This window comes from Callithrix jacchus, chromosome 1, assembly GCF_049354715.1.
Source record: "Callithrix jacchus isolate 240 chromosome 1, calJac240_pri, whole genome shotgun sequence".
NCBI lineage: Eukaryota > Metazoa > Chordata > Mammalia > Primates > Cebidae > Callithrix > Callithrix jacchus.
The window spans coordinates 188,379,105-188,406,298 of NC_133502.1; the positions used below are offsets into that span (position 1 = coordinate 188,379,105).

General features: G+C 49.8%; 1 protein-coding gene across 9 annotated transcripts in view; it reads left to right on the forward strand.

The window, feature by feature from the left end:
* The first annotated feature begins 6,941 nt into the window (after nt 1-6,941).
* Nucleotides 6,942-27,194, forward strand: part of LOC118145793 (uncharacterized) — a 28,429-nt gene continuing 8,176 nt past the window's right edge. For 3 of the 9 annotated variants that reach the window (XR_013520809.1, XM_035265493.3, XM_035265501.3), the window contains exons 1-3: nt 6,942-7,069; nt 13,116-13,473; nt 14,305-14,431. Coding sequence is in view for 2 of the 9 variants with exons in the window: in XM_035265493.3 (XP_035121384.2) it covers nt 6,953-7,069; nt 13,116-13,473; nt 14,305-14,431 (602 nt within the window). In the remaining 7 variants the exon portion in view is untranslated. The other 6 variants (XR_013520813.1, XR_013520814.1, XR_013520810.1 and 3 more) reach the window with 6 other exon arrangements.

A 27,194-nucleotide genomic window follows, 5' to 3' on the forward strand; every position in this document is an offset into this window, starting at 1 on the left:
TCCCACACAATGGCAACCCCGCACACCAGCAACCTCAGGAAGGAGTAGGGGGCATTTGAGTTCTCGACGAGGGCAATTCCAGGACTACCGTGGCTTTTTGGAGCCCACAGGAGCTTTGAAGCTTGAGGGACCCAGATTCCCATTCTGACTCTGCCATCTGCCACCTGTACCCTGCACATCCTTGGGCAAGTCTGGACATCATGTCAGAGCCTCAGTTTCCTCATCTGCAAAACGGGCTTTTTATGCTCCTCTCCCAGGAAGATGAGGATTAAGGGGGCCCCCTTGGGTAGCTGCCTGGAGAGTGAGGGCCCCTGTTTCTGTCAGGGATTGAGCTCACCACCAGCAAAAGAGACACAGATGATCCAGTGCAGAGCCCGGCCTCACACTGCTCACTCCAGAGTCATGATATTTCCTACAAATGTGATCCAGGATTGAGTTCCTGGATCCCTGCCTTCTTCTGTGCCATGCTCTCTGCTTACTGTGCTCACACCATGCCAGTTTTCCAGGCTGTCGCTGACCTTTGGCCCGTGTCTGCAGCCTCCTGGCTGACCCCCCCTAACATGGCCCCAGCCGTCTCCCTCTCTTTGGCGGCAGTCATTGGTGCCACACAAATAGCCCATCTGAAGCTCACGTTCAAAACAACCAGCCACCCACAGGCCCAGGAAGCTGCCGGAGCCAAGTGGCCTCTCCTCCCCTGACACCCCTTACAATGAGGGAGGGTGGGCAGAGCCAGGTGGCCCCCCACACAGGAAAGAGGGTGTTTACACTGCAAACCAACAGAGATTGTGCGTGGATTCAGCTTCAGGGAGGTGCAGACACCCCGGTGCCAGGCCTGGTGTTTGCCCCCAGCCCCAGGGGTTCTTGCTGCCACCCGCAGCATGGAGTGTTGCTGAGCTGGATATGCCCCCAGTGCTCAGCCCAAGTGCGACATGCAGAGTGCGTTCATGGGTGCCTGCTCACCCTCCGCAGGCTGCCTCCTCCCGCCTGGGATTTGGCTGCGTGGAGCCTGCTTCTAAGCTGCCGGGCTCTTAGAGATGCACGGCTGATCCTGCTTCCTGCCCCAAGCCCTGCCCCAGCCAAGGGGCCACCACCCCCAGCATCGTCAGCTCCCCACTCTCTCTCTGGCGTCACTCCCCGCCTGCAGCATCACCCCAGACTCTGATCACTGTGAATACCACCCCAGTGAAGGCCATTCCACCCATCCCTCTTGACAAGCAGCCCTGGTGCAGGGCTCTGTTCTTCTGCCGGTGGGGGGAGGTGAAGGAGCAGCTCCTGGCCCAGGCAGAGAAACAGAAGCTGGGAAGAGGCCAGGACAGAGGTTCTGAGCCAGGCACCCAGCCCCACACTCAGCAGCCGTGTTGTGACCTCTGGCAATCACTGTGTGGGGCCTGGGCCCCTTTCTCCTCATCTGTAAAATGGGAAGATGCCAGCCAGGTGCAGTGGCTCATGCTTGTAAACCCAACACTTTAGGAGGCTGAGGCAGGTGGATCACAAGGTCAGGAGATAGAGACCATTCTGGCCAACATGGTGAAACCCTGTCTCTACCAAAAATACAAAAATTAGCTGGGTGTGGTGGCACATGCCTGTAATCCAAGCTGCTTGGGAGGCTGAGGCAGGAGAATTGCTTAAACCCAGAAGGTGGAGGTTACATTCAGTGAACTGAAATCACGCCACTACACTCCAGCCAGGGCAACAGAGTGAAACTTCATCTCAAAAAAAAAACAGGGGGAAGATGCCAAGTCCAGTCTCCACCTCACAGGGTCAGCATGAGGATTAACTAAGTCAGGGCAGTAGAGCATTTAGAAAAGCGGCCGCATGGCCTTTGAGCTCCGCAGGTGACAGTTGGTACCTTGATATCATCACTATGCTGGGAGGAAGCGAGGTGCCGGGAACTGTGGGCCCGGAGGAGGATGAGGGTGCCTAACACACCTGCCTTCATCCTCACAACCCCTGAGAAATGACTGTTGCCAGACCCCCGGAACACAAGAGGAAACCGAGGTCATACCCGAGCCACCAGACTTGGTGGCAACTGGATTTGACCCACCAAGCCCAGGCTAAAGGACTGGGCGGGGGAGGAGGGCACAGTGTTTTGCTGTGGCAGGGGGGTGGCATTGTGAGGACCTGCCTGGGGCCCACCAGGGCCAATCCCAATGTCCCTGTCCCTTAGGAGGCCGGCAGCCCTGGAGTCCCATTGCAGGCAGAGCCGGGACAGCCCTCCCTCCCATTGGTCCACATGTCTGACCCAACTGTCCCCTTCACTGAGAGGTCTTTGAGCTTCCCAAGGCTCCAGGCCCATCGGATGCCCCACATTGGGCTGGGGATGTGCTGGGCAGAGCTGGAAACAGGGACAACACTCACCAGCCCTTGGCATCCCGGGCCTTCCTTCCAGGCTGGTGAAATTCCATGTCTGTACCAAGGTCACCTCTACCATCCACACCAAGTGGCTAGGGTGGGAAGTGGCCACGAGGAGGCCCCTCTGCCCTCAGAGCCCCCCCACCAGAATTCTCCTGCCCAGAATTTCCCCAAGACTCATCTTGACTGCCTTGAGCCCCAGCACTTGGCGGGATGACAGGTCTTGGAACAAGCAGAAAGAAGGCAGGCGGAGAAAGCCCGGGAGCCTGCTGGCCAAGGCTGCCTATGATTCAGGAGCAGCTGGGAGCCTGGCAGCCTCCCGGAGCCTCAGTTTCCTCATCTATAAAATGGGGCAGATAACATCAGGCCTTGTGTCACCGGACTGTGAAAAAAGGGACCCAAGATGGAGTTGCAGGCAGCAGCAAGCAGGTGGTAAGCGCTCAGTGGAAATGAGCTGTGCCTGTTACCGCTGCCCCTGTCCAGATGCTCCGCACCAGCTCTTACGTGAGAAAGGCTTTGTAGAGTGCTGTAGTCATGCAGCTGGGTTATGGAGAAGGGTGGATGTGCAGACAAAGAGGCCTGGTGAAGTGGGAAGAGCCTGGCAAGGGGGTCAGGCACAGGTGAGCTCAAGACCTGACTCCCTGATGGGCGACCTTGATCATGCTGTTTAAACTCTCTGGACCTCTTTGCAAGGATTAAATGGGGAAAGGTGCATGAAGGGGTCTAGGAGGTGTCTGCGCACAGTTGAAGCTTAATAAATATCAATCTCATTAGCCTTTCACTCCTTGAATTTGTGAAGAGCAGAGAACAGATGCTTGTATACACCTATGCATTCTCCATCTCCCTCCATCTCACTCAAAGGGCCAATTTTGTTGGGGGAGGTGGCTCATGCCTATAATCCCAGCATCTTGGGAGGCTATGGTGGGCAGATCACCTGGAGTCAGAAATTCAAGACCAGCCTGGCCAACATGGTGAAACCCCATCTTTACTAAAAATACAAAAATCAGCTGGGCGTGGTGTTGCGCACCTGTAATTCCAGCAACTCAGGAGAATCACTTGAACCCAGGAGGCAGAGGTTACAGTGAGCTGAAATCATGCCACTGCACTCCAGCCTGGGAAATAGAGGAAGACTCTATCAAAAACAAACAAACAAACAAACAAAAAAAAAAACCCTGATTTGTATCATCTGCTAATTTCCATGGTGTAAATATGCCCACTATGATTGATTTCAAGCTACCAACCTAAGCAGCGTTGGGAAGAGCTGTGCACAGACAACTGTCGTGCATGATGAGAGCCAGCTCCAAGACATCACAGCTGCTCACAGCTCCCCTTCTCCACCGTCTACCCCTCTTCCCAACCCACTGCACTCCTGCCACACCCACCATCTTTCTGGTTCCACACATGCCATGCATGTTCCTGCCTCAGGGCCTTTGCACTGAACTGCTATGTCCTCTACTCAGAACTTTTCTCCCCTGGTTGTGACATGGCAGACATGTCTTGCTTCCCAGATCTCAGCTCAGATGTCACCTCCTCCAAGAAGCCTGTCCTGATCACCTTGCTAATATTGCTTCCCCACCCCACACACACACCTACCACTCTGCGATTTCATGATATTTTATTTCCTTGACTCACATTCATCTGTTATGTGCTGTCATGTAAGTTTATCTGTTGACTTTCTGTCTTACCCACTGTGGGGTTGGCTCCATCAGCGTCGGACCTCATCCCCGAGGTCCCAGCTGTGTCCTTGGTGTTTCACACAGTACCTGACACCTAGTAGGTGCTCAGGCAATGTTTACAGCACAGATGAATGAATGAACAAATGAACAATGAACGTCAGGACCCACCTGGGCTGATCTTCCCAGACCCTGCCTGGCCCCCAGCCCCGCCCCCATCACAGACTCCTCTTGCAGCAGCTCTAATTAGCAGAGCCCCCCCACCTCCCACCCCAGTGCAGCCCCCTCAACTGCAGCCCCATTGTGGACCCTGTAATTGCAGTTTTCTCCCCCACCCCAATTCTCCGTCTTCAGCAGAAAGAGGCCGGCCCCATTGTGCAGCTCCTGTTGACACAGAGATGACCTCACCAGGGCCTCCTGAGAGGGGCCCAGCAGGGGAAAGGGAGTGGGGAGTAGAGGGGTAGCAGTGGCTGGGCCCAGGTTGGGAAAGGCCTGGAGGCTGAGGCCTGGGACAAAGGGACAGGATGGGTAAAGCTAAGGGTGGGGGTGGGGGAAGAAATCAAGAGAGAGTTTCTGGGCATAAGACAAGGGTGCTTTCATTAGAGGAATACTTGAAGGAGGGAAGATTCCATCCTCAAGAAAGGATTCCCAGGGAAGACAGGGCCAGACGGCTGTGTGCTTGAGGGGTGTTTGGAGACACAGGAAGACCGACAGACGTAGGCCTAGGACCTGCCTGCCCTGAAGGCTTGGAGCAGAGACTCCCTGAGCCTGTATCTTCCTCTGTAAAATAGCAAATAAGAATGGTGCCTTCTGGGCCAGGCAAGGTGGCTAATGCCTGTAATCCTAGCACTTTGGGAGGCTGAGGCAGGTGGATCATGAGGTCAGGAGTTCAAGACCAGCCTGACCAAGATGGTGAAACCCCCGTCTCTAGTAAAAATATAAAAATTAGCTGGGCATGGTGGCAGGCACCTGTAATCCCAGCTACTCAGCAGGCTGAGGCAGAGAATTGCTTGAACTTGGGAGGTGGAGGCTGCAATGAACTGAGATCATGCCACTACACTCCAGCTTGGGTGACAAAGAGAGACCTTGCTCCCCCAAAACAAACAAACAAACAAAACACCTGGGACTGTCTTGGGGTCTCTAGTAGATAGAGGCCAGGTAAGGAAGGACACAGGAAAGGCTGAGTGATCATTCCTCCCTACCCACTGATGCCGACACACACGCACATGCGCTCTTGTTCTCTCTCTCTGTTTCTCTCTCTCTCTCTTCCTTTTACAGACTTTACTCATTCCTTCCCTCTCAAGCTGCCCACATTTTGGCAAGGCCCCTTCTCCAGTGACCCCCGGCTGAACCCAGGCACCCGTTGACTCCCGCTCTGGGCTCTTGCACCTTCCTCCTCATATGTGAGCCCCCAGCAAGGCCCTCTAGTGGCTGCGCCTGGATCTCCGCCCTAGGCCCCTGGTTACTACTCCAGCCCTGAGCACCCCATCCCAATTGCCCTATCTGAGAGGCCCCGGGGAGGAAGCATCTGCCCATGACACCTGGAGAGCCCTGGGTTTGCCATCAAGTGTCCCCCTGGGAAGGGAACAATCCCTGGGTCAGGACAGCTGCCAGATCCAGGGAGGCCCATGCACTGGAAAGAATGGAGTGGGGCTTGGTGGGGGCAGCACATGGGCTCGAGGGAGACTGCGGTGCCTGGCCAGGCCTTTCTCCTTGTCTATGAATCACATTTTTTTTTTTTTTTTTTTGAGATAGAGTCTCGCTCTGTCGCCCAGGCTGGAGTGCAATGGCACAATCTTGGCTCACTGCAACCTCCAACACCCAGGTTCAAGTGATTCTCCTGCCTCAGCCTCCCTCCCGAGTAGCTGGGATTACAGGTGTGTGCCACCATGCCTGGCTAATATTTGTATTTTTAGTAGAGAAGGGGTTTCACCGTGTTGTCCAGGCTGGTCTCAAACTCCCGACTTCAGGTGAGTCGCCTGCCTCATCCTCCCAAAGTGCTGGGATTATAGGCATGAGCCACCGCGCCCGGCCACATTTAATTTTAATCAGAATTTTGTCAGCATTGTATTATTTTCACGAGCAAGTATTTTGAAGATTGAAGCTCCTTACGTTAATTTAGTTTCTTGGCTTGTCTTCTATTGAGTGTGTTTCAAATGGTTCCTAACTTAGTCTTTTTACGTTCATTTCCATTTCACTGAACTTATTTTCACTGGCGTCTGTATTTCCCCCGGGACGTTTCCATTGAAGAGTTCATCTTACAAACAGTGTTCAGCCACGTCCCACTTTAGCTTCTGCCGCTGCGAGTTTCCTTTGCTGGCCATCGTTTTCTGCCAAAGTCAATGTCCTAAGTGCTAAATTTGGTTAGGGAGGTTTGATTCTAATCAAAATCAAGAGGTTTTCCTTGGTGCAGGCTTGGTCTGAGGTGGATGATTCTCCCAGCGAGGTTTCTCCCGCTCTAAAGGACTAGGACTCCTGCTGACTTCCCACAGCAAAGAGCCTCACAGGTACAGAGCAACCTATCCAGGCTCGGGTCAAAGTGACCTCCCCAGGGTCAAAGTGTGCTGAGTCTGAAGAGGGCCCAGGTCCTTGACAGCAGAATCAGGACTGGAAAAAAGTCCGCAGAAACCATGACAACCCAGTCAAGGCAGGACTAAGGGCCCAGACCCTTTAGGAAGGAAGGTTTGGGTCACCGAACTGACACAGAACCATGACCGACTCAGGTGCCCCCTCGTCTTCTGCCCAAACTTCTGCCTGGTGATTACTGTGGTGGGCGGAGTCTAAGAGGCCTGCGGCAATCTCTGCCCCACCCCCAGCGGTCACACCCTTCCCCTGAGCGCAGGCAGAACCGGAACTCGATTCTAGCCAATGGGGTACTCCAAAGGTGGTGAGACGACGTCACTTCCGCAGTGACATGACGTAAGCGTATGGCCTCCATCTTGCCAGCAGTGATGAATCCAAGCTGCCGTCGGGAAGAGGCCCGGCCGGAGCTGAGGTCCTCCAGGCCAGCGACCTGTGGGGAGCTGAATTCTGCCAGCAACCATGTGAGTTGGGAAGCAACTCTCCCCCAGTGGTGCTTACGCGTGAGACTGCAGAGCCTGTTCTCACGCCCTGATTGTAGCCTTGTCAAAGACATGAGAGTTTGGCCAGGCTCGGTGGCTCATGCCTGTAATCCCAGCACTTTGGGAGGCTAGAGTGGGCAGATCACATGAGGTCAGGAGTTCAAGACCAGCCTGGTGAAACCCCTTCTGTACTACAAATGCAAAAATTAGTTGGCCGTGGTGGCAGGCACCTCTAGTCCCAGCTACTCGGGAGGCTGAGGCAGGAGAATCGCTTGAACCCAGGAGACGGAGGTTGCAGTGAGCCGAGATCACACCACTGCACTCCAGCCTGGGTGACAAGAACAAGACTCCATCTCAAAAAAAAAAAAAAAACACACCCTAGAGCAAAGAACCCATCTACACTGAATAGCCTCCTGCCCCACAGATACCAGAAATCATAAGTGTGTTTTGCTGTAAGACTCTAAGTATCGGGCTAATTTATTTTGCAGCAATAGACAACGAATCCACCAGGCAACAAATAGCAAAGACAAGAAGAAGAATTAGTGGTAGAGTATAGAGATGTGTTTGTATACTGAGCACCTACTATGTGCCAGTCACTGTGTTAAGTACTGCACAGGCTTTGCCTTATTTATTCCTCACGTGAACTATAGTCATGCTTTAGTCACCTTTTACAGATGAAGAAACTGAGGCTCAGAAAGGCCAAAATGACTGGGAGGCTCCAGAGCAAGGCCCAGAGCCTGGCTCTGAGCTAAGGGCTGGTGGGAGAGGCAGGAGGTGACCCAGGAGCACCCACCCCACTTTCTGTTTTCCTCCCAGATCCACTGTCATCCACATCCTTCTTCTCTTTGGGTACAGACACCCTTCATGTTGTCACATAGTGATCACGTGGACATAAATGCACCTGCAATATGTTTATGCCGACAAACTTCCCAGAAACGTAACATCCATTTTACCTGCACTTTTAATAAGCATTTAATTCCTTCAATTGTCTGGTGGTCCATTTGCAGGAGAAACTGAACTACCTGATCATTTCTCACTTCACCTGCCGTATGAGAAAGAGATTCAATTAGAAAAATCTATTGCTAATTTGAAAGCTCTGATTCTATAATTTCCTACAGGGAAGACATGTAAATTGCGTGTTATTTAACACCCTTTCATGGCAGGTGAGTTCCGCGGGGGGCAATTATAATCCGCTCTCCACTCGTCTTACAGATTCCTGACAAGCGGGGAGGAGGGAAGAGGGAGAAGGAGGAGGAGGGAGAACAGGAGAGCATTTTGAAGGCTGGCTCCAAGTGGCTTTAGGAACCCATGAATTTAAAGGGCTTAAGCAGGTTGGTGCCTGCCGAGGGGCTGCCTGGGAACCCAGGCCAGACCCCACCCCCTTCAACTCTACAAGTCCTCTGGCCTTTCCCTAAGCATCTGGAAAATCACCGTGGCAGGGGGAGGGGGAGAGGGGTCAGGATGCCATGATCCATACTCCAGCCTTTGTCACCAGCTGTGTGGCACACAGCTGTCCCTTAATCTCTCTGGCCCTGGTCTCCATCTGTGCAATGGGAAAACATAACACTCCGCAGCCTGAGCTGCTGGGAGGACCAAACCCAGTATCAAGTGTAAAACACAAAAGGGGACTTCACAAACTACAGAGCACTGTCCCCTGGCGAAGAGCACTAGCACTGGGAGCCGGACCTTAAAGCACCCACTCAGCATCTCCCGCCCCACAAACTCCCTAGAAGGTTTTTCTCTAGTCGGACCTGAATCTTTCTGGCTAAGGGTTTTTCAAGATGAAACTATTTCTTCCTACACAATTATAGCAAACAAGCTCTTTGTAGCACCCCCCTACACACACACACACACACACACACACACATATACACACCCGTGCACACACACATGCATGCACCAGGCACCCCTGGGTACATGTCTCTGGAAGAATGTTTCAGAAGCCAAGGGGTCTCTGGAGGCCTCTAGGGTGGGGAGCTGGGGAGGGAGGAAGCAGAGAGACCTAGTTTTTACCAAAAGCTTTTTGTATGGCTTAGATTTCTTCCCTCCTTCCTTTCCATCGGATGCACCCATTACCTATTCAAAAGCATTCTTTCGTACTTTTATACATGTATTCACTTTTTTTTTTTTTGACACAGAGTCTCTCACTGTCACCCGGGCTGGAGTGCAATGGCTCAATCTCACCTCACTGCAACCTCTGCCTCCCAGGGTCACTCGATTCTCCTGCCTCAGCCCCCCAAGTAGTAACACTGTCACCCAGGCTGGAGTGCAATGGCTCAATCTCACCTCACTGCAACCGCCCGCCTCCTGGGGTTACAGGCGTACCCCACCACACCCGATTATTTTTTGTATTTTTAGTAGAGACAGGTTTCACTATGTTGGCCAGACTGGTCTCAAACTCCTGACCTCATGATCCACCTACCACAGCCTCCCAAAGTGCTGGGATTACAGGTGTGAGCCACTGCGCCTGGCCCATTTATTCACTTTTAACAAATGAAACATCTGACCCCTGGCTCTTCCCTCTGTCTGCCCACCCTGGACCCCTAGCTTCCTGGCCTCCTCGGCCTCCTGCAGTCATTCAGAACTCCTTGTTCCAGCACCTGCCCTCGCCAGACCCGGACCAGACTCCCCTTGAAGCTGGCAACCTGGAGCTGGTTCTAGAGGGAAGAGCAAAAGTGGCGCTGCTCCTTTCAGGGAGCTGTGAGCAGACACACCCCCAAACCCAAATGCCCTTGCATGGGGCGCCCTGCCGCCCAGCGGCCCTCCTTGCAGGCCCCACTGGCAGGCGGACGGGGGCGGGCGCCACCTGCTGGACACAAGTGAGAAGTGCACGCGGGTGCCTACTCTGAACTTGGTCCTTCCAGACTGAGTCCGGCTCGGGTCGCCAGCCCCAGGCGGTGTATCCCGGGCTCCTGCCGGGGAGGCAACATCCTCCTCCCCACAAGTTCATCCCAACAGCTGCTTCAGGTGTTTTTCCCAGACGTGACGTTTTTACATGTTAGAGGTGTGTCAGACTAAAAATCTCCATTCACTCCCCAAATGTGCACCAAGCCAGAACAGTGACGTGGTGACCAACAAGATATTCATGATCCCGGCAGGCTCTGAGGACCGGAGGCTGAGATTAAATAACGTATTACACAAAGAACCATTTAACTGCAAGCACAACCTCCCTTAATGGGGAAGGAGAGAACGGAGCGTGGGTTAAGTTGATCTCCTCACCAGACAGAGGAGGCTCAGAGAGGTGGAGTGACTCCCCTAACATCACACAGCAAGAGAAGATGGGGCTCAGATAGGGACCCGGTTGTCCAGGTCCCAGGAGGCTGGGAAGGTGCAGGTCCCTGGTAGACCCACTGCTAATTTGCAGAAATAGCCTCCAACCCCCCCCCCCACCAAGGGCCCAGGGAGGAGCTGTTTGCCCAAAGGCTTCTTTCAGCAGGTTCCAACCACTGCTAGGGGTTAGACAAGGCCCCCCGCAAGAGCTGCAGTCTCCTTTGCGTAAAGGGACAAGCAGACAGAACGGAGCCCTCAGACACTGTCCCTGAGAAGACAACCTTCCTCTGCTCACCTCCCTTTTCAGCAAACTAGCCCCCCATCCTTCATGACAGAAGAAGGCCTGCAGTAAAATGTAGCACACCTGGGCCACTACAAATTGCCATCTCCTCCCCAGCCTCAGTTTCCCTGCCTGTCTGTATAATGAGAGGTCAAAACAGATGGTCTAAAGGTCAAGGTTCACCTAAGTGCGGTAACCCTCTCTTCCCACCTCCCTTCATCAACCAGTGCAGAGATGTACATGATTCTCCGCAGTGCTGGATGTCCTCAGTTTCCCCAAAATGACCTGGCTTTGGGAGACAAGGCTGAAATGACGTGGTGACTGTGGAGGCCAACAGGACTCCCTGGCCACTTGTCTGCTCGAGGAGGTAGCCAGCAGGACAGCTTACCATCCCTTGGGAGGGTGATGCAATCCATGGGCAGCTGGGAGGGCCCCTGGGCAGGACCCCTCCCTGTCTGAGTTTTGGGCCCTCTCTGTGACCTGCAGACTCTCCCTGAGCTGGAATCGAAAGTCTCCTGTGGGTGAATCCTGCACTTCTCTAAACGTGGTGGAAAGGGCAGGGCAGGTTCAAGTCCAGCTCCCAACCTGCCACTGCCGTTTTCTTTTTTCTTTTCTTTCTTTCTCTCTTTCTTTTTCTTCTTTCTTTCCTCCCTCTCTCCCTTTCTCTCTCTCCCTTCCTTTCTTCCTCTCTCCCTCTCTTCCTCCTTTCTTTCGATGGAGTTTTGCTCTTGTTGCCTAGTATGAAGTGCAGTGGTGCCACCTCAGCTCACTGCAACCTCTGCCTCCCAGGTTCAAGCAATTCTTCTGCCTCAGCCTCCCAAGTAGTTGGGATTACAGGCATGCACCACCACGCCTGGCTACTTTTTTATTTTTACTTATTTATTTTTGTGAGACAGAGTCTCACTTTGTCACCCAAGCTGGAGTGCAATGGCATGATCTCAGCTCACTGAAACCTCCACCCACTGGGTTCAAGAGATTCTCCTGCCTAAGTCTCCCAAGTAACTGGGATTACAGGCACCTGCCACCGCACCTGGCTAATTTTTCTATTTTTAGTAGAGACAGGGTTTCACCATCTTGGCCAGGCTGGTCTTGAACTCCTGACCTCGTGATCCACGACGCCCAGCACCGCCACTGCTGTTTTCAAAGGCTTGTGCCCTTGGGCAGGTAACCTCACTGGCCCACTGGTGTCCTGTCTCTTTGTTCCCACGCAGATGTTGGTGACACCTGCCTCCCAGGTTATGGCAAGTGAGATGAGATAATCCCATCAGCAGAAGGCAGAGTGCCTTGAGGGCATTGGCACTCAGAGATTTAACCCTGATCGTGATGGCTGCTCAGGCTGGCCTGTGTCAGCCTCCCCAAATGATGAATGAAGAATGGATGGGAAAGCAAGGCACGGTGGCTCACACCTGTAATCCCAGCACTTTGGGAGGCTGAGGTGGGTGGATCACCTGAGGTCAGGAGTTCGAGACCAGCCTGACCAACATGGTGAAACCCCATCTCTACTAAATACAAAAAAGTAGCCAGGCGTGGTGGCGCATGCCTGTAATCCCAACTACTTGGGATGCTGAGGCAGAAGAATTGCTTGAACCTGGGAGGCAGAGGTTGCAGTGAGCCAGGATCGTACCATTGCACTCCAGCCTGGGCACCAAGAGCAAAACTCCATCGAAAGAAAGGAGGAAGAGAGGGAGGAAGGAAGGGAGGGAGAGAAAGGGCGAGAGGGAGGAAAGAAGGAAAAGAAAGAAAAAAAAGGAAGGAAGGAGCTAGGGAGGAAGGGAGGGAGGAGGGGAAGGAGTGAAGAAGGAAGGAAAGAAAGGAAGGAAGGAAGGGCAAACTTGGACCTTGGAAATGCTTGGTTCTCTTGCGTCTGTGACTTCACTTAACCCCCACAAAACCCCTGCTTACATCATTTTACGCTTGGGGAAACCGAGGCTCAGAGAAGGGAAACACATTCCCAGTGTCACGCAGTGCTGGGTTCCAGCTGGGCAGTCTTAGAATCAAAGCCCGGTCTCCGGGGAGGGAAAGCTGCAATTCGTCAGGGGAACAGCCTGGGCCACCGGGGCCGCGTTTCGCTGGAAAATCACTCCCTTCTCATCACAGCCGGCACCTCCCGACCTCGGCCACACGGGGGCAGCAGCGCCTCGGCCACGGCCGGGCCTCGCGCTGTTTCTTCGTGCTGGGAACGCCCGGGCGGCTGCGGCGGCAGAGTTCCAAGCAGGAAGGGGCCACGTCAGGGACCTCTAGGGTCTGCGAGGGGCCCGGGCTTGGTCCCGCCGCCCGGCTGCCTTCGTGCATGGAGGTCGGCTGTATGTTAGCCCCAGACCTGTCTGTCTGGCTGTGTGATCCAGGTAAGCTCCTGCCCCTCTCAGGCCTGTTTCCCCATCAAACGTAGAGTTGGTTTAGTTCAGGGGTGGCAAACTGGCCATCTGGAGCTTTGTCCGATCTACACGGGGTTTGTCAAACATTAAAATTGGTTGACAGCTTCTCTGGAGCGACCTGGCCAGGCCAGTGGACCACGTGGCCGCCTCTGCCAGCCCCCAGGGGCGACTCAGTGGACTTAACGCCCCCACCTACCTGATCAAGGCCCGAGTTTGTCAAGCCACCTGGCCCTCTGGAGACACCAGGAAACAAAGTCAGCAGTTCCCCATGAGCCAGGCTGGGGAAACAGCCTTCCAGGAGGGGCGACCAAGGCCCCCACCCAGCCGACCACCTGCCCGCCCTCAGGAACACCATCACAGTCCAGGGCAGCCGCCCTCTGCGGGAGGGAAGACAGCCTCGGGCATGGATGACAACAGATTACTTTTTGGGGAGATTCACTTTTTCTCCTCTGTAAAAATAGGTATAACCCAGAGAGGTCGTAAAGTTTGAGATTATATATATACATATTACTTGTCACAGGTCCTAGCACAAAATAATGATGTCCAACCACATCAGGGGACTGCTCCAACCCCACCGTGAGAAGACGACCCAGATCCCCAGACCTCTCCCCACTCTCCCCTCCCCATCCAGAATCAAGCACCAAAGTGCTGGATAAACACAGACTCCGGGATCGCAGAGCAGGAGGGCCTCAGGACCCGAAGCATCCTCTGGTCTCTGGATCCATTCCCCCAAGACTAACAACTTGCCCATCAGGGAAGTCATGGGAGGGATTCCCCTGGGTCAGTCTCAGTAGGTCACAAAGCCTGTGTCGCCACCCAGGCAGCCCAGGCTCCAGATAACACCAAGTGCCTCTGCCAGGCTGGAGTGGGGACCCCATAAAAGGGACCGTGGAACCACTGATGGGTTCCAAGTCTGCATTTCACAGAAGCAGTGGAGGCCTGACGGCATCACTACCTCCGTGCAGATGAGATGGAGACTCCGGAGGCTGACTCGATTTGCCTGAGATCCACGCAGAGTCAGACTCAGAGGCCATATTGGTTCATCCCAGAGAGAGCTAGGCTGTCTGTGGGAGCCCTGACCCACCCATGATAGCCCCGGGGAAGGCCCACAACCTGTGGCAACTCCGTTCATTCAAAGCCATTGCCCTTCCCTCTCCGTCCCCTGCCAGTGGGTAGCACCCCCACCCAGAGCCCCTCAAGCCTGAAACGTGGCATCTCCCAAAACTTCTCTGAGCCCCCTTAACTGCACACCTCCCACCCAACTCATCACCGACCCTGTGGATTCTCTCCAGGCCCACCTTTCAGGATGACGAAAATCGGTTTGAACCACATCTGGGTGTGCCTTCGGATTGAGTTGCGCACTACAGATTGCCACAGGCTTCGCGGCTCCCTGCTGCATCCCCAGCTCTGCGGACCCAGGTCAGCTGCTGTCATGTACTGGGCTTCACTGATGTGCTTTTTACAGTGAGGAAATAGTTCTTTGCCCCATCAAGTGTGCAGGAAGGAAAACTGGGCAGAGAGGTCTGCCTATCTGAAGAAAAAAAAAATCAGAAATGATTTTCTTCATGGGAGATAAGGCAATTTCTAAGGAGCATGCAACCAAAATGCATTATATGTAAAGTGTGTAATATCTAAATTTTTTTGTTTGTTTTGAGACAGAGTCTCACTCTGTCGCCCAGGCTGGAGTGCAATGGCGCGAACTCCACTCACTGCAACCTCCCGCTCCCGGATTCAAGCAATTCTCCTGCCTTGGCCTCCCTAGTAGCTGGGATTACAGGAACCCACCACTATGCCTGGCTAATTTTTGTATTTTTAGTAGAGACGGGGTTTCACCATGTTAGTCAGGCTGGTCTCAAACTCTTGACCTCAGGTGATCTGCCGCCTCGGCCTCCCAAAGTGCTGGGATTACAGGCGTGAGCCACCGTGCCTGGCCATATCTAATATTTTTTACGTTCAGCCCATGTTATACATTTTTGCCACCTGTCTGGCCACGGTAGGGTCTGGAGGTTGCAATCCCTGGGTTAGAGTAATCCTAGAACAGACTTAGAGTGAGCTGGGGGGGGCGTGGGCAGAGGAGAGGAAGAGTCAAGCCATTTAGATAACTTGGATTTACTCTCCAGTCCTCAAAAGTCAGGAAGGGGCACATAGGTACTACCTCCTATCAGATTCATAATCACTGCCACTTCCGTGCTCCTCCCTCTCAGTTTCCCACCTAATTCCCACACACTGGGCCCATCCACCGTCTCCTGTCCACAGTGTAAGCTGCAAAGCCTTGAGTTGTCTCTCAAGCCTCAACCAGGTGAACGATGGTGCCTCATGTCACCCAGGTCCTATTGAAATGATTATGTGTTCTTTTTCTTTAAACTGTTAATGAAATGAATTGTATTAATTAATTTCTTAATAATAAATCAGCTTTGCAGTCATAAGATAAACACAAGTTCATTATAATATACTGATTGAATTTTTTTTGAGATGGAAACTCACTCTGTAGCCCAAGCTGGAGTGCAGTGGTGCAACCTCAGCTCACTGCAACCTCCACCTCCTGCATTCAAGCAATTCTCCTTCCTCAGCCTCCCAGGTGGCTGGGATTACCGGCATCCAACACCACACCCTGCTGATTTTTTGTATTTTTAGTAGTCAGGTTTTACCACGTTGCCTTGAATGGTCTCCTGAGCTCAGGCAATCCGCCTACCTCGGCCTCCCAAGGTGCCGTGATTATAGGCGTGAGCCACCACACCTGGCCTATACTACATTTTTCAATTATCGTTGTTGCTGAATTCACTGTGCTAATAATTTTCAAGAATTCTTGGAATCTATGTTCATAGGTAAAATTGACGTGAAAGTTTTCTTTGTTGTCCTGTCTTCATCTGATTTTCAAGCTTATGCTACCCAAATGAGGCAGACTGACAGGTGTTGACTGCGTTTCTCCACTGTGGGGTAGAAATCTGGATAAGCTTAAACTTATATTTGTTCTTTGAATGTTTAGCCAAATTGTGATTTGGTTCCTCCCACTATCTTCCAGAGAAGGCTGGGCTGTTAATTTGGTGAATTCCAAATTCACATACCTGGAATTGTCATCTGGGACAAATGTTTTCTTTATAGGAAGATTTTAAACTACTAAATTAATATATTAAATAATTATAGGACCTTTCAGGTTTTCTATTTTTTCTTGAGTCAATTTTAATAAATTGTATTTTTCTAGGAATTTTGCGATTTTGTTTAAGATGTCGCGTGCATTGGCATATAGTCACTTACTATAGTCTTTCGATATTTAATATTATCCATGGACTCTATGAAGCATCTAGAATTATGTCCCTTCTTTCATCCCTAATATTGCTTATTTGTGCTCTCTCTTATGTCTTAAACTTGTAAGAGATTTGTATAATTTTTTTTAGTTCTTTTCAGAAATAATCTTTTGTCTTTGATTATCTTCCCTACTTGGGTTTGTGTTTGTTTTTTGTTTTTTGGTTTTTTTTTTGGTGACATCTTGCTATGTTGTCCAGGCTGGAGTGCAGTGGGGTGATCTCAGCTCATTGCAGCCTCCCAAATCTGGATTCAAGCAATTCTGCCTCAGCCTCCCAAATAGCTGGGACTACAGGCCCATGCCGCCACTCCCAGCTAATTTCTGTATTTTTTAGTACAGGTGGAGCTTTGCCATGTTGGCCAGGCGGGTCTTGAAGTCCTGGTCTCAAGTGATCCACCCGCCTCAGCCTCTCAGAGTGCTGGGGTTATAGGCAGGAGCCATCATGCCTGGCTATTTAGGTTTGTTTTCTACTTTATTGATTTCTGTTCTTAACATTTGATTCCTTTTACTGTCTTGGGGTTTATTCTGCTGTTCTTATTTTAAGTCAAATTCTTAGTTCATTCATTTGAAACATTTCTTTCTTCTACTTTTTTTCTCTTTCTTTCTTTCTTTCTTTTTTTTTTTAAGAAAGAGACTTGCTCTTTTGCCCAGGCTAGAGTGCAGGGATGCCGTGTCAGCTCATTGCAACCTTCACCTCCTCGGCTCAAGCACTCCTCCTGCCTCAGCCTCCGAAGTAGCTAAGACTACAGGTGTGCACCACCACACCCAGCTAATTGTATTTTTTGTAGAGACAGGATTTTGCAAGGTTGCCCAGGCTAGTCTCGAACTCCTGGGCTCAAGCAGTCCACCCGCCTCGGCCTCTCAAAGTGCTGGGAGGCAGGCGTGAGCCACCACACCCGGACCATGAAGCATTTCTGATTTGCCAATACCAGCGTTGAAGATTATAAACTCTCCTCTAAATACGGCTTTGCTTGGATCTCACAAGTCTTGATTCGGAACATTTTGGTGAATGCTCAGTTCTAAGTATTTTCTAATTTTAGCTGTGATTTCATTTTTGGACTGTGAGTTGTTTAGATGTACTGTTTTTCCTAAAGTACTAGCATGGACTCCTTGTCTTTTGGTTATTAACATCTGACTTGTTTAGATTGTGATCGGGGAATACAGTCTGTGTACACATTGTGGGGGAAGCTATGACTACTGCACAGCTTCCTCTTCCGGAACCAAGGAGTTAGTCTCCCAGCTGCCGGGAGCTGCTGGAGGATGGCCCCAGCTGTCTGCTCTCTTAGGAAGTTATGTGGGCTGAGGAGATTGCCTTGCTTCCTTCAATGAACAGCCTGCATGCAATGGCTGCTCAGGGTGGGAGTGTAAAAGACTGGTTTATTACCAACTCAAGACCCTTCTGAAGGACCACCCAGCTCCAGCACTCTCCACGGAGCTGGCAGAGGCCTCCGTGGTATGGCATGGCGGCACACCTCTTCCTCCGCGCGGACCTGCCTCATCCCATCCATTCCACAGGTGCCAATCCCAGGAGTGTTCCCTAATAAAATCCCTGCACCCCCGTCTCCACCTCAGAGCCTGGCTCAAGGAGATCCAGCCTACCACCCCCATCTTTCACACGCATTGAGGTTAGCTTTATAGTCTATGATATTTTGCAAATGTCCTATGCATGCTTGAAAAAAAAATGTGTTTGCCCCAATTTGGAGGTTTCATATGCTACGTGTTGATTATATGAAACTTATTGTGTTCCTCAAGTCTCTGGTTTCTTCACCAAAATGGCCTAAAAATATCCCATCCTGAAGGTGGAGATGTCTATTCTCGTTCCTTCCATCTTCGCTTTATATTTTTTGCAGCTATGATGATATTATATATAAATTGAGAACTGTTACAGCTTCCTAGTGAAACGGAGCCTTCCGCCATTAACTAGTGACTCTTGTGCCTAATAATGCTTTTCTCCCTTAAAGTCTACTTTTACCTTATATTAATATAGCTGATGCAACTTTCTTTTAGTTAGTATTCACCTAGCATATTTTTTCTATGTGTTTTTCTATACTTGGACTTTCAGCTGTTCTTGGTTCCTATGTTTGAGGTGTGGGATTATGTTCTCTTGTAAACAGAACATAATCGCAATGTGTTTAAAAATCATTCTGGGGCAGGCGCAGTGGCTCACACCTGTAATCTCAGCTCTTTGGGAGGCTGAGGCAGGGGGATCACCTGAGGTCAGGAGTTCAAGACCAGCCTGGCTAACATGGTGAAACCCTGTTTTTACTAAAAGTACGAAAAATTAGCTGGGCATTGTGGCAGGTGCCTGTAATTTCAGCTACTCTAGAGCCTGAGGCAGAAAGATCACTTGAACCTGGGAGTCGGAGGTTGCAGTGAGCCCACATCGTGCCATTGCACTCCATCTTGGGCAATAAGAGTGAAACTCCGTCTCAAAAAAAAAAAAAGGCTCACACCTGTAATCCCAGTACTTTGGGAGGCCGAGACAGGCAAATTACCTGAGGTAAGGAGTTCAAGACCAGCTTGATCAACATGGAGAAATCCCATCTCTGCTAAAAACACAAAATTAGCTGGGTGTGGTGGTGCATGCTTGTAATCCCAGCCACTCAGGAGGCTGAGGTAGGAGAATCACTTGAACCTGGGAGGTAGAGGTTGTAGTGAGCTGAGATCACGCCATTGCACTCCAGCCTGGTGACAGAGCGAGACTCTGTCTCAAAATAAATAAATAAATAATAGATAAAATAAAATTCATTCTGACAGTCGTTTTTTAACTAAAGAATTTAGTCCTTTAACATGAATTACTGATAACATAAACTTAGATTGAGATTAATTTCCATAATGTGGTTTTTTTTGGGTTTTTTTTTTGAGACGTAGTTTCGCTCTTGTTACCCAGGCTGGAGTGCAATGGCGCGATCTCGGCTCGCCGCAACCTCCACCTCCTGAGTTCAGGCAATTCTCCTGCCTCAGCCTCCTGAGTAGCTGGGATTACAGGCACGCGCACCACTGTGCCCAGCTAATTTTTTTTTTGTATTTTTAGTAGAGACGGGGTTTCACCATGTTGACCAGGATGGTCTCGATCTCCTGACCTCGTGATCCACCCACCTCAGCCTCCCAAAATGCTGGGATTACAGGCTTGAGCCACCGCGCCCGGCCCCATAACGAGTTTTCTATTCTATTTTTCCTACCCTCAGCCCCCTTTCTTACCTTCCTTTGAATCATTTGAGATGTTTGTCTTCTTTCTTTTATCCTGATTTGTCTTTCTAATTATTTAGAAGTTGCAAGCTCTATGACTCGTTTTTAGTGCCTCCTGTAGCTATTTTAACACTGAGCACTTAACAAAGTCTAAACTTCATATATTTGTCTTCTCCCCAGATAATAGAAAGAGATTCACAACTTGATTGAGCATTTCTCCCGTATCAGATGGTACTGTCTAGTATTTTAACACTGGCCCGTTTTTCCTGCCATAATTACACATTGTTATTGTGGAGTCACAGACTCCATGTTTGTTGAGTTTTCCACCAAATATGTCCAACGTATTTGCCCATCATTCCTTCTTGTATGCCTGGCCTTTTCTCTGGAATAATTTTGATTCTGTCTGAGCTACATTACATTTATATTTTTCCTTAGTGAAGATCTTTCAGAGGTAAAATCTCACCGTTTCTATTTCACCCTCAGACTGGAAGGATAGTAGAAAATTCTAAATTGGCCACTGGTTTTTTTCTCAGTTCATGAAAGATATAATTTCACTGTGTTCTGGTTTCCATTGATGATAGTGATACGTCAGCTATAAATTGAATTATTGATCCTTTAGAGATTTGTGTGTGTGTGTGTGTGACAGAGTTTAGCTCTTGTTGCCCAGGCTGGAGTGCAATGGGGCCATCTCAACTCACTGCAACCTCTGCCTCCCAGGTTCAAGGGATTCTCCTGCCTCAGCCTCCCCAGCGGCTGGGATTGTAAGTGCCCGCCACTATGCTGAGCCACTTTTGTAGTAGAGACGGTGTTTCACCATGTTGGCCAGGCTGGTCTCAAACTCCTGACCCCGTGTGATCTGCCCACCTCAGCCTCTCAAAGTGCTGGGATTACAGGTGTGAGCCACTGCCCCTGGCCAGATGCTTTCAACATCTTCTCCTTTTTTATGATGTTCCATAGTTTGCTTGGGATGTATGTAGATGTGAGTTTCTCTTTATTTCTCTTGCTTGGGATTCACTGGGCTTCCTGTATCTTAGATTTGTTATGTACAACAATTTCACAAAAGTATCAGCCATTACCTCTTCCTGTACTGCCTGTTCCCCTATTCGGTTAGCTCCTTCTAGAACTCTACATGCATTTACATTAGGCCCTGTCACCGAATTTTTCTGGATAATTCCTTGGGTTCTACTAGCTTATTAAACCTCTCTTCGGCTGTGTCTAATCTGCTGCTCATTCTGCTTATTTCAAATTTCAAATGTTATTGTTTTCACTTCTGTAAGTTTTATTTGATTCTTTTTCAAATCTGCTTGTTCCTTTTTTTTTTTTTTTGGTCCGAGATGGAGTCTTGCTCTGTCTCCCAGGCTGGACCCAGCTCACTGCAACCTCCACCTCCAGGGTTCAAGCGATTCTCCTGCCTCAGCCTTCCAAGTAGCTGGGATTACAGGCACCCGCCACCATGCCCGGCTAATTTATTTTTAGTAGAGACAGGGTTTCACCATGTTGCCCAAGCTGGTCTCAAACTCCTGACCTCAGTGATCCACCCTCCTCAGCCTCCCAAAGTGCTGGGATTACAGGTGTGCACCACCGCGCCCGGCCCTGGTTGTTCCTTATGCACTCTTATTCCCTGTTCGTATTTCAAACTGCTCTTTTAATTCTTCGAAAACATAAAAATAGTTATTTTAAATATATATTCTGCATGTGATCATTTCAGACCTGAAAGCGCAAAGGTTCCACTTCTGTCTCTTGCTTCTGCTGGTCTTGTTTTCCTTGTGGAGTTTGTTATTTTTCACTGTGAGCTGCTCATTTTCTTGAGAAATTTGCGGATGTTTCTATGAGGCTGAGATGGCAGCTAAAATTCTGGAGGGAAGTTTAAGGCGCACATCTGCAAACTGACTGCAGGTACTATCAAGCAGGGGCCAGTTTCAGTTTTCAACTTCAGTGTTTTTGAACCACACAAGTAGCAGGAATTCAAACTGAAAGTCACGTGAGGGCCAGCTTGTGGTTACAGATTCTCAGCGGAGATATTTTTCTCAACCCAACGTCAAGGTCAGGGCAGGCAAGCTTCCTTTCTCTTCTCTGCGGGGTGGGATTTGCTTTCATTCTTTCTGACACTCTAGACATAGACCTCTTGGACTCTGGCTTTGAAGAGGTCTCCTGTTACATCCCCCCTTGGGTGAAGCCCAGACTTTGTCTCCTGTTCCTTGCACCTCACACAGCTATGGAAACACAAGCTCAAAGTCTCCAAGGCGTCCACTTTTGCTTCATTTTGGAAATCCGCCAGGCTTGCATTCATGCTAACTCAGCAATGTGTTAAAAAAAAAAAAAAGATTAAAGCAATATTTTATCCCGCATTTTGGTTATAATCAAGGGAGTGATTAAAGGTATCGAATCTGGCAGAGTGCCAGAAACAGAAGCTCTCTCTGAGAACTTTCCAGAGCATGCCTTGGCCTCAGGTCTGCACTTTTCTTTCAATGCACACAAGAGCATATTCACAGGTGTATCTGTGGGTTGCTGTCGCTGTTGCATCTGCAGCCAGGAGGAAGAGAGAGTTCAGGGTTCTCGATCTTGATGTGGCCACAAAACAGTGAAGACTCTTGCGAGTTGAGTAGCGGAATGGTGGCTGTTATGATGGCGTTTGAGCTCGTATTTGCACGTCACCCCACTGTTAATCACAGCTTCCCCTCTGTACCGTGGAATGCATTTCAACCGGGATATGGTCACAGAAAGCTTCAAAACTGACCTGCAAAAAGAGTTTTCATGCCACAAAATGAAAATACTTCTTGCCAGTTGGAATCACACCAACCAAAGCTGGGGCCTGTGGATCTCAGCAGCCCTAACCAGAAGGCCCAACCGACGGGCGTCAGGAGCCTGGCAGGAAAGCGCTGGACTGTCTGATGGAGCGTGGATGCTGCAACCCTCATCTTTCTTAAAATGGAAGCAATCCTGGTCCCTAAATATACATGGGTCTTTCAAAACCTTGCTCCTTCTCCCACCTACCTTCACACTTCTGACTCAAGGGGGAAAAATAGCCCTCCGGCAATTCATCTTCTTCACGGGCTGCCGGCAAGCTTCTAATTTTTTTTTCACAGCTGAGTTATTTCTGATCTATGTCCTGGCAAAAAGAAATATAGAGCAACAGTGGCTAGGAGACGTTTGGAAGCTGTGCCAAGCCAAACAGTGTCTAAAAGTCTACATCTGAGCCGCCAACCTTGGGAAAGTGTGTTTTAATTCTACACACACACACACACACATACACACACACGCACCCCAAAACCTTAAAACATGTGTGATGTAAAACGAACTTAAAATGAGGGTCAGAAAGGAACTCTGATGAGTTATAATGGGAGGCAGCCCCCAGCCCCCAAACATGTGACCTCGCACACCCCTTCTGAGGGCATCAGAAGAACCACAAAGCATTGCAGCTCAGCACGTCCCAGAGGCACCTGGTGACAGCGGAGCTTGGGAGGTGACAGACAAGCTTGTGAGCTCACCACACTGGGACTGATGCCTTCTTCACCCCTTAGCCGGGTGCTCCTGGGCAATGTATTTGGCCTGAGCCTTCGTTTGCTGAACTGTAAAACTGATGCCAAGAAACCTATCTCATGAGGTCAACATAGCAATCAGATAAAATTGTGTAGGTAATCATACATAATCACAGCGGTTAGCGAGCTCTAATGCCTGCTAAGTGCTCATGATGACAAATGCCACATTTTTATGTTGTATCGATGCTGAGTAGATGATGATGGTAACTGATGAAGTTGATGATGATAAAGGAGGAGGAGCAGAAGAAATTGAATCTGAGAGAGACATGATTAAAGTCATTTGGGCAGAGAGCAGTGACTCATACCTGTAATCCCAGCACTTTGGGAGGCTGAGGTGAAGGATCGCTGGAGTCCAGCAGTTCAAGACCACCTGGGTAACATGGCAAAACCCCATCTTTACAAAAAACACAAAAATTATCAGGGTGCGATGGTGTGCACCTGTAATTCCAGATAGGAGGCTGAGGTGGGAGGATTCCTTGAGCCCCGGAGGTCAAGGTTGCCGGAAGCTGTGATGTCACCACTTTACTCCAGCCTGGGCACAGAGTGAGACCCTATCTCAAAAAAATTAAAAATAACATCATTTTAAAAAGCAGTCAGTGCAGACACAGTGCATTTTAGCCTGGCTCTCCTGCTTCCAGTCCCGTCTTCTTGCTATCATTGCCTTCCTTTTTTTTTTTTTTTTTTCAGGTGGAGTCTCACTGTGTCGCCCAGGCTGGAGTCACTGGCACAATCTTGACTCACTGTAACCTCCACCTCCTGGGTTCAAGCGATTCTCCTACCTCAGCCTCCCGAGTAGCTGGGAGAACAGGTGGCTGCCACCACACCTGGCTAATTTTTTTTTTTTTTTTTGAGACGGAGTTTCGCTCTTGTTAGCCAGGCTGGAATGCAATGGCGCGTTCTTGGCTCACCGCAACCTCCGCCTCCTGGGTTCAGGCAATTCTCCTGCCTCAGCCTCCTGAGTAGCTGGGATTATAGGCATGCGCCACCATGCCCAGCTAAGTTTTTGTATTTGTAGTAGAGATGGGGTTTCACCATGTTGACCAGGATGGTCTCGATCTCTTGACCTCGTGATCCACCCGCCTCAGCCTCCCAAAGTGCTGGGATTACAGGCTTGAGCCACCGCGCCTGGCACACCCAGCTAATTTTTGTATTTTTGGTAGAGATGGGGTTTCACCATACTGGCCAAGCTGGTCTCCAACTCCTGATTTCGTGATCCACCCGCCTCAGCCTCCCAAAGTGCTGGGATTACAGGCTTGAGCCACCGCGCCTGGCACACCCAGCTAATTTTTGTATTTTTGGTAGAGATGGGGTTTCACCATACTGGCCAAGCTGGTCTCCAACTCCTGATTTCGTGATCCACCCGCCTCAGCCTCCCAAAGTGCTGGGATTACAGGCGTGAGCCACCGCGCCTGGCCCTCTACCATTGCTTTCTACCGTTATCAACGTCACAGTCATTCTTTTAGTATTACTGTTAACCTCCAACAGTTCTAAAGGGGTCTGATGCTCACTCAGTGCTCCCAACACATCTTCCTGGCACTGTTTTATGTCAACTGTGTGAGAAAATCTGGTGACACCCATTTGCAGATGAAACCGAAACAGAAATAAAATAATTTGTCCAACTCCAGTAAGTCAATAGCAGAACTGGGGTCTGAACTCGGACCTCTTGGGAGAAGGTCAACCCTGCTTTTCTCTTCTAAAATATCAAACTAATATTCATTGAGGCTGGATCCTGTGCTCGCTCAGGGGACTCAGACAGGACATGGAACTTTTCCCTACCCTGAGGACACTCACAGACTAATGGGTCAGACAGACACTGCAAGAAATAAATAGGGACTTCCAGGCCCAGCACAGTGGCTCACACCTGTAATCCCAGCACTTTGGGAGGCCAAGGTGAGTGGATCACCTGAGGTCAGGAGTTCGAGACCACCCCGGCCAACATGGCGAAACCCCATCTCTATTAAATACAAAAATTAGTCAGGCATGGTGGCGGCTACCTGTAATCCCAGCCACTCAGGAGGCTGAGGCAGGAGAATCGCTTGAACCCAGGAGGCGGAGGTTGCAGTGAGCCGAGATTGTGCTATTGCACTCCAGCCTGGGCAACAGAGTGAGATTCTGTCTCAAAATAAATAAATAATAATAATAATTAAATAACAAAAAATAAATTGAAAAAAGATAAAATGAGGGTAGAACTAATTGAATATCTCTTCAAGAAATAAAGCCCCAGAGTCTTCTCCCCAGTTCCAGACAGCCATGCAACGCACCTCTCCACCACTCCCTCAGAGGGGCCTAGAGGTTTACACTCTGGAAAGGGCGAGAGAGGGCCTCTGAACAGGTGCATGTGGGATGCGAAGAAGCCTAGGACTTTCCTCTTTGCTGTCTAGTTAGTGCCGCGTTTTCCACATTTTTGTACTTTTTGTTGATTATTTCACTGGGATTTTTTTTTTTTTTTTTTTTTTGAGACAGAGTCTCACTCTATGGCCCAGGCTGGAGTGCAGTGGCGTGATCTTGGCTCACCACAACCTCCACCTCCTGAGTTCAAGTGATTCTCCTGCCTCAGCCTCCTGAGTGGTTGGGATTACAGGCACTTGCCACCACACCTGACTAATTTTTGTATTTTTAGTAGAGACAGGGTTTCACCATGTTGGTCAGGATGGTCTCGAACTCCTGACTTCAGGTGATCCACCCACCTCAGCCTCCCAAAGTGCTGGGATTACAGGTGTGAGCCACTGTGCCCAGCTGATTTCCCTGTTTTAAATGCCCCTCCCTCACACCCCTCCACCAAGCTCAGTGTTGAAGGGCTGTTGATACGGTTTGGCTGTGTCCCCACCCAGATTTCATCTTGAATTCCCACATGTTGTGGGACGGGCCCAGTGGGAGGTAATTGAATCATGGGGGTGGGTCTTTCCTGTGCTGTTCTTGTGATAATAAGTCTCACAAGATCTGATGGTTATCATAAGAGGGAGTTTTCCTTCACAAGCTCTCTTTTTCTGCCACCGGCACCATCCACATAAGATGTGACTTGCTCCTTCTTGCCTTCCGCCATAATTACGAGTCCTCCCCAGCCACGTGGAACTGTAAGTCCAATTAAACCTCTTTTTCTTTTCTTTTTTTAAACCTCTTTTTCTTTTGTAAATTGCCCAGTCCGATAAGTCTTTATCAGCAGCATGAAAATGGACTAATACAGGTGTGCAGTGTTTCTAAGTGCAAGAAGTCTGAGGTGTGCCTTATGGAGAAAGTCCGTGTTAGAGAAGCTTCATTCAGGCAGGAATTAGAGTGCCGATGGCCGTGAGCTCAGTGTGAATGAGTCAACAATATATATTAAATAAGGAATCCTTTTTTTATTGTACTTTAGACTCTGGGGTACATGTGCAGATCATGCAAGATTGTTGCATAGGCACATTCATGGCAAGGTGGTTTGCTTGCCTCCATCCCCCATGACCTATATCTGACATTTCTCCCCATGTTATCCCTTCCCACCCTCCCTCCCACCATCCCTCCCTTAGCCCCAACCCCACGGATCCCAGGTGTGATGCTCCCCTCTCTGTGTCCAGGTGTTTTCTTTGTTCAACACCCACCTATGAGTGAGAACATGCGGTGTTTGATTTTCTGTTCTTGTGTCAGTTTGCTGAGAATGATCATTTCCAGATTCATCCATGTCCCTACAAAGGACATGAACTCATCGTTTTTGATGGCTGCATAGTATTCCATGGTGTGTATGTGCCACTTTTTCTTTGTTCAGTCTGTCATTGATGGGCATTTGGGTTGGTTCCAGGTCTTTGCTATTGTAAACAGCACCGCAACAAACATTTGTATGCATGTGTTTTTATAATAGGTATATACCCAAAGGACTATAAATCGTTCTAAATAAGGAATCTTTAAACAGAAACATATATGTGTTAAAAAGTTATGCATTGATCAGTTGGTGACAACACTGTGACCCCAGACTTGTAGGAACAAACCCTGGATTTCCCTCTTGGAGCAATGGCTTAGAATTGACTAATTCAGCGTTTTTGGTGACTTGCTAGACCAGAACAGGTGTGAATAATGACAATAGGCTCTGCTTTCTTGCAGCTTTCTCTGGAGATTAGTAGAGAAGATACTTCACTAGAATGAGGGCTAAATCAAGAAAGAGGAAAATATGGGATACGGG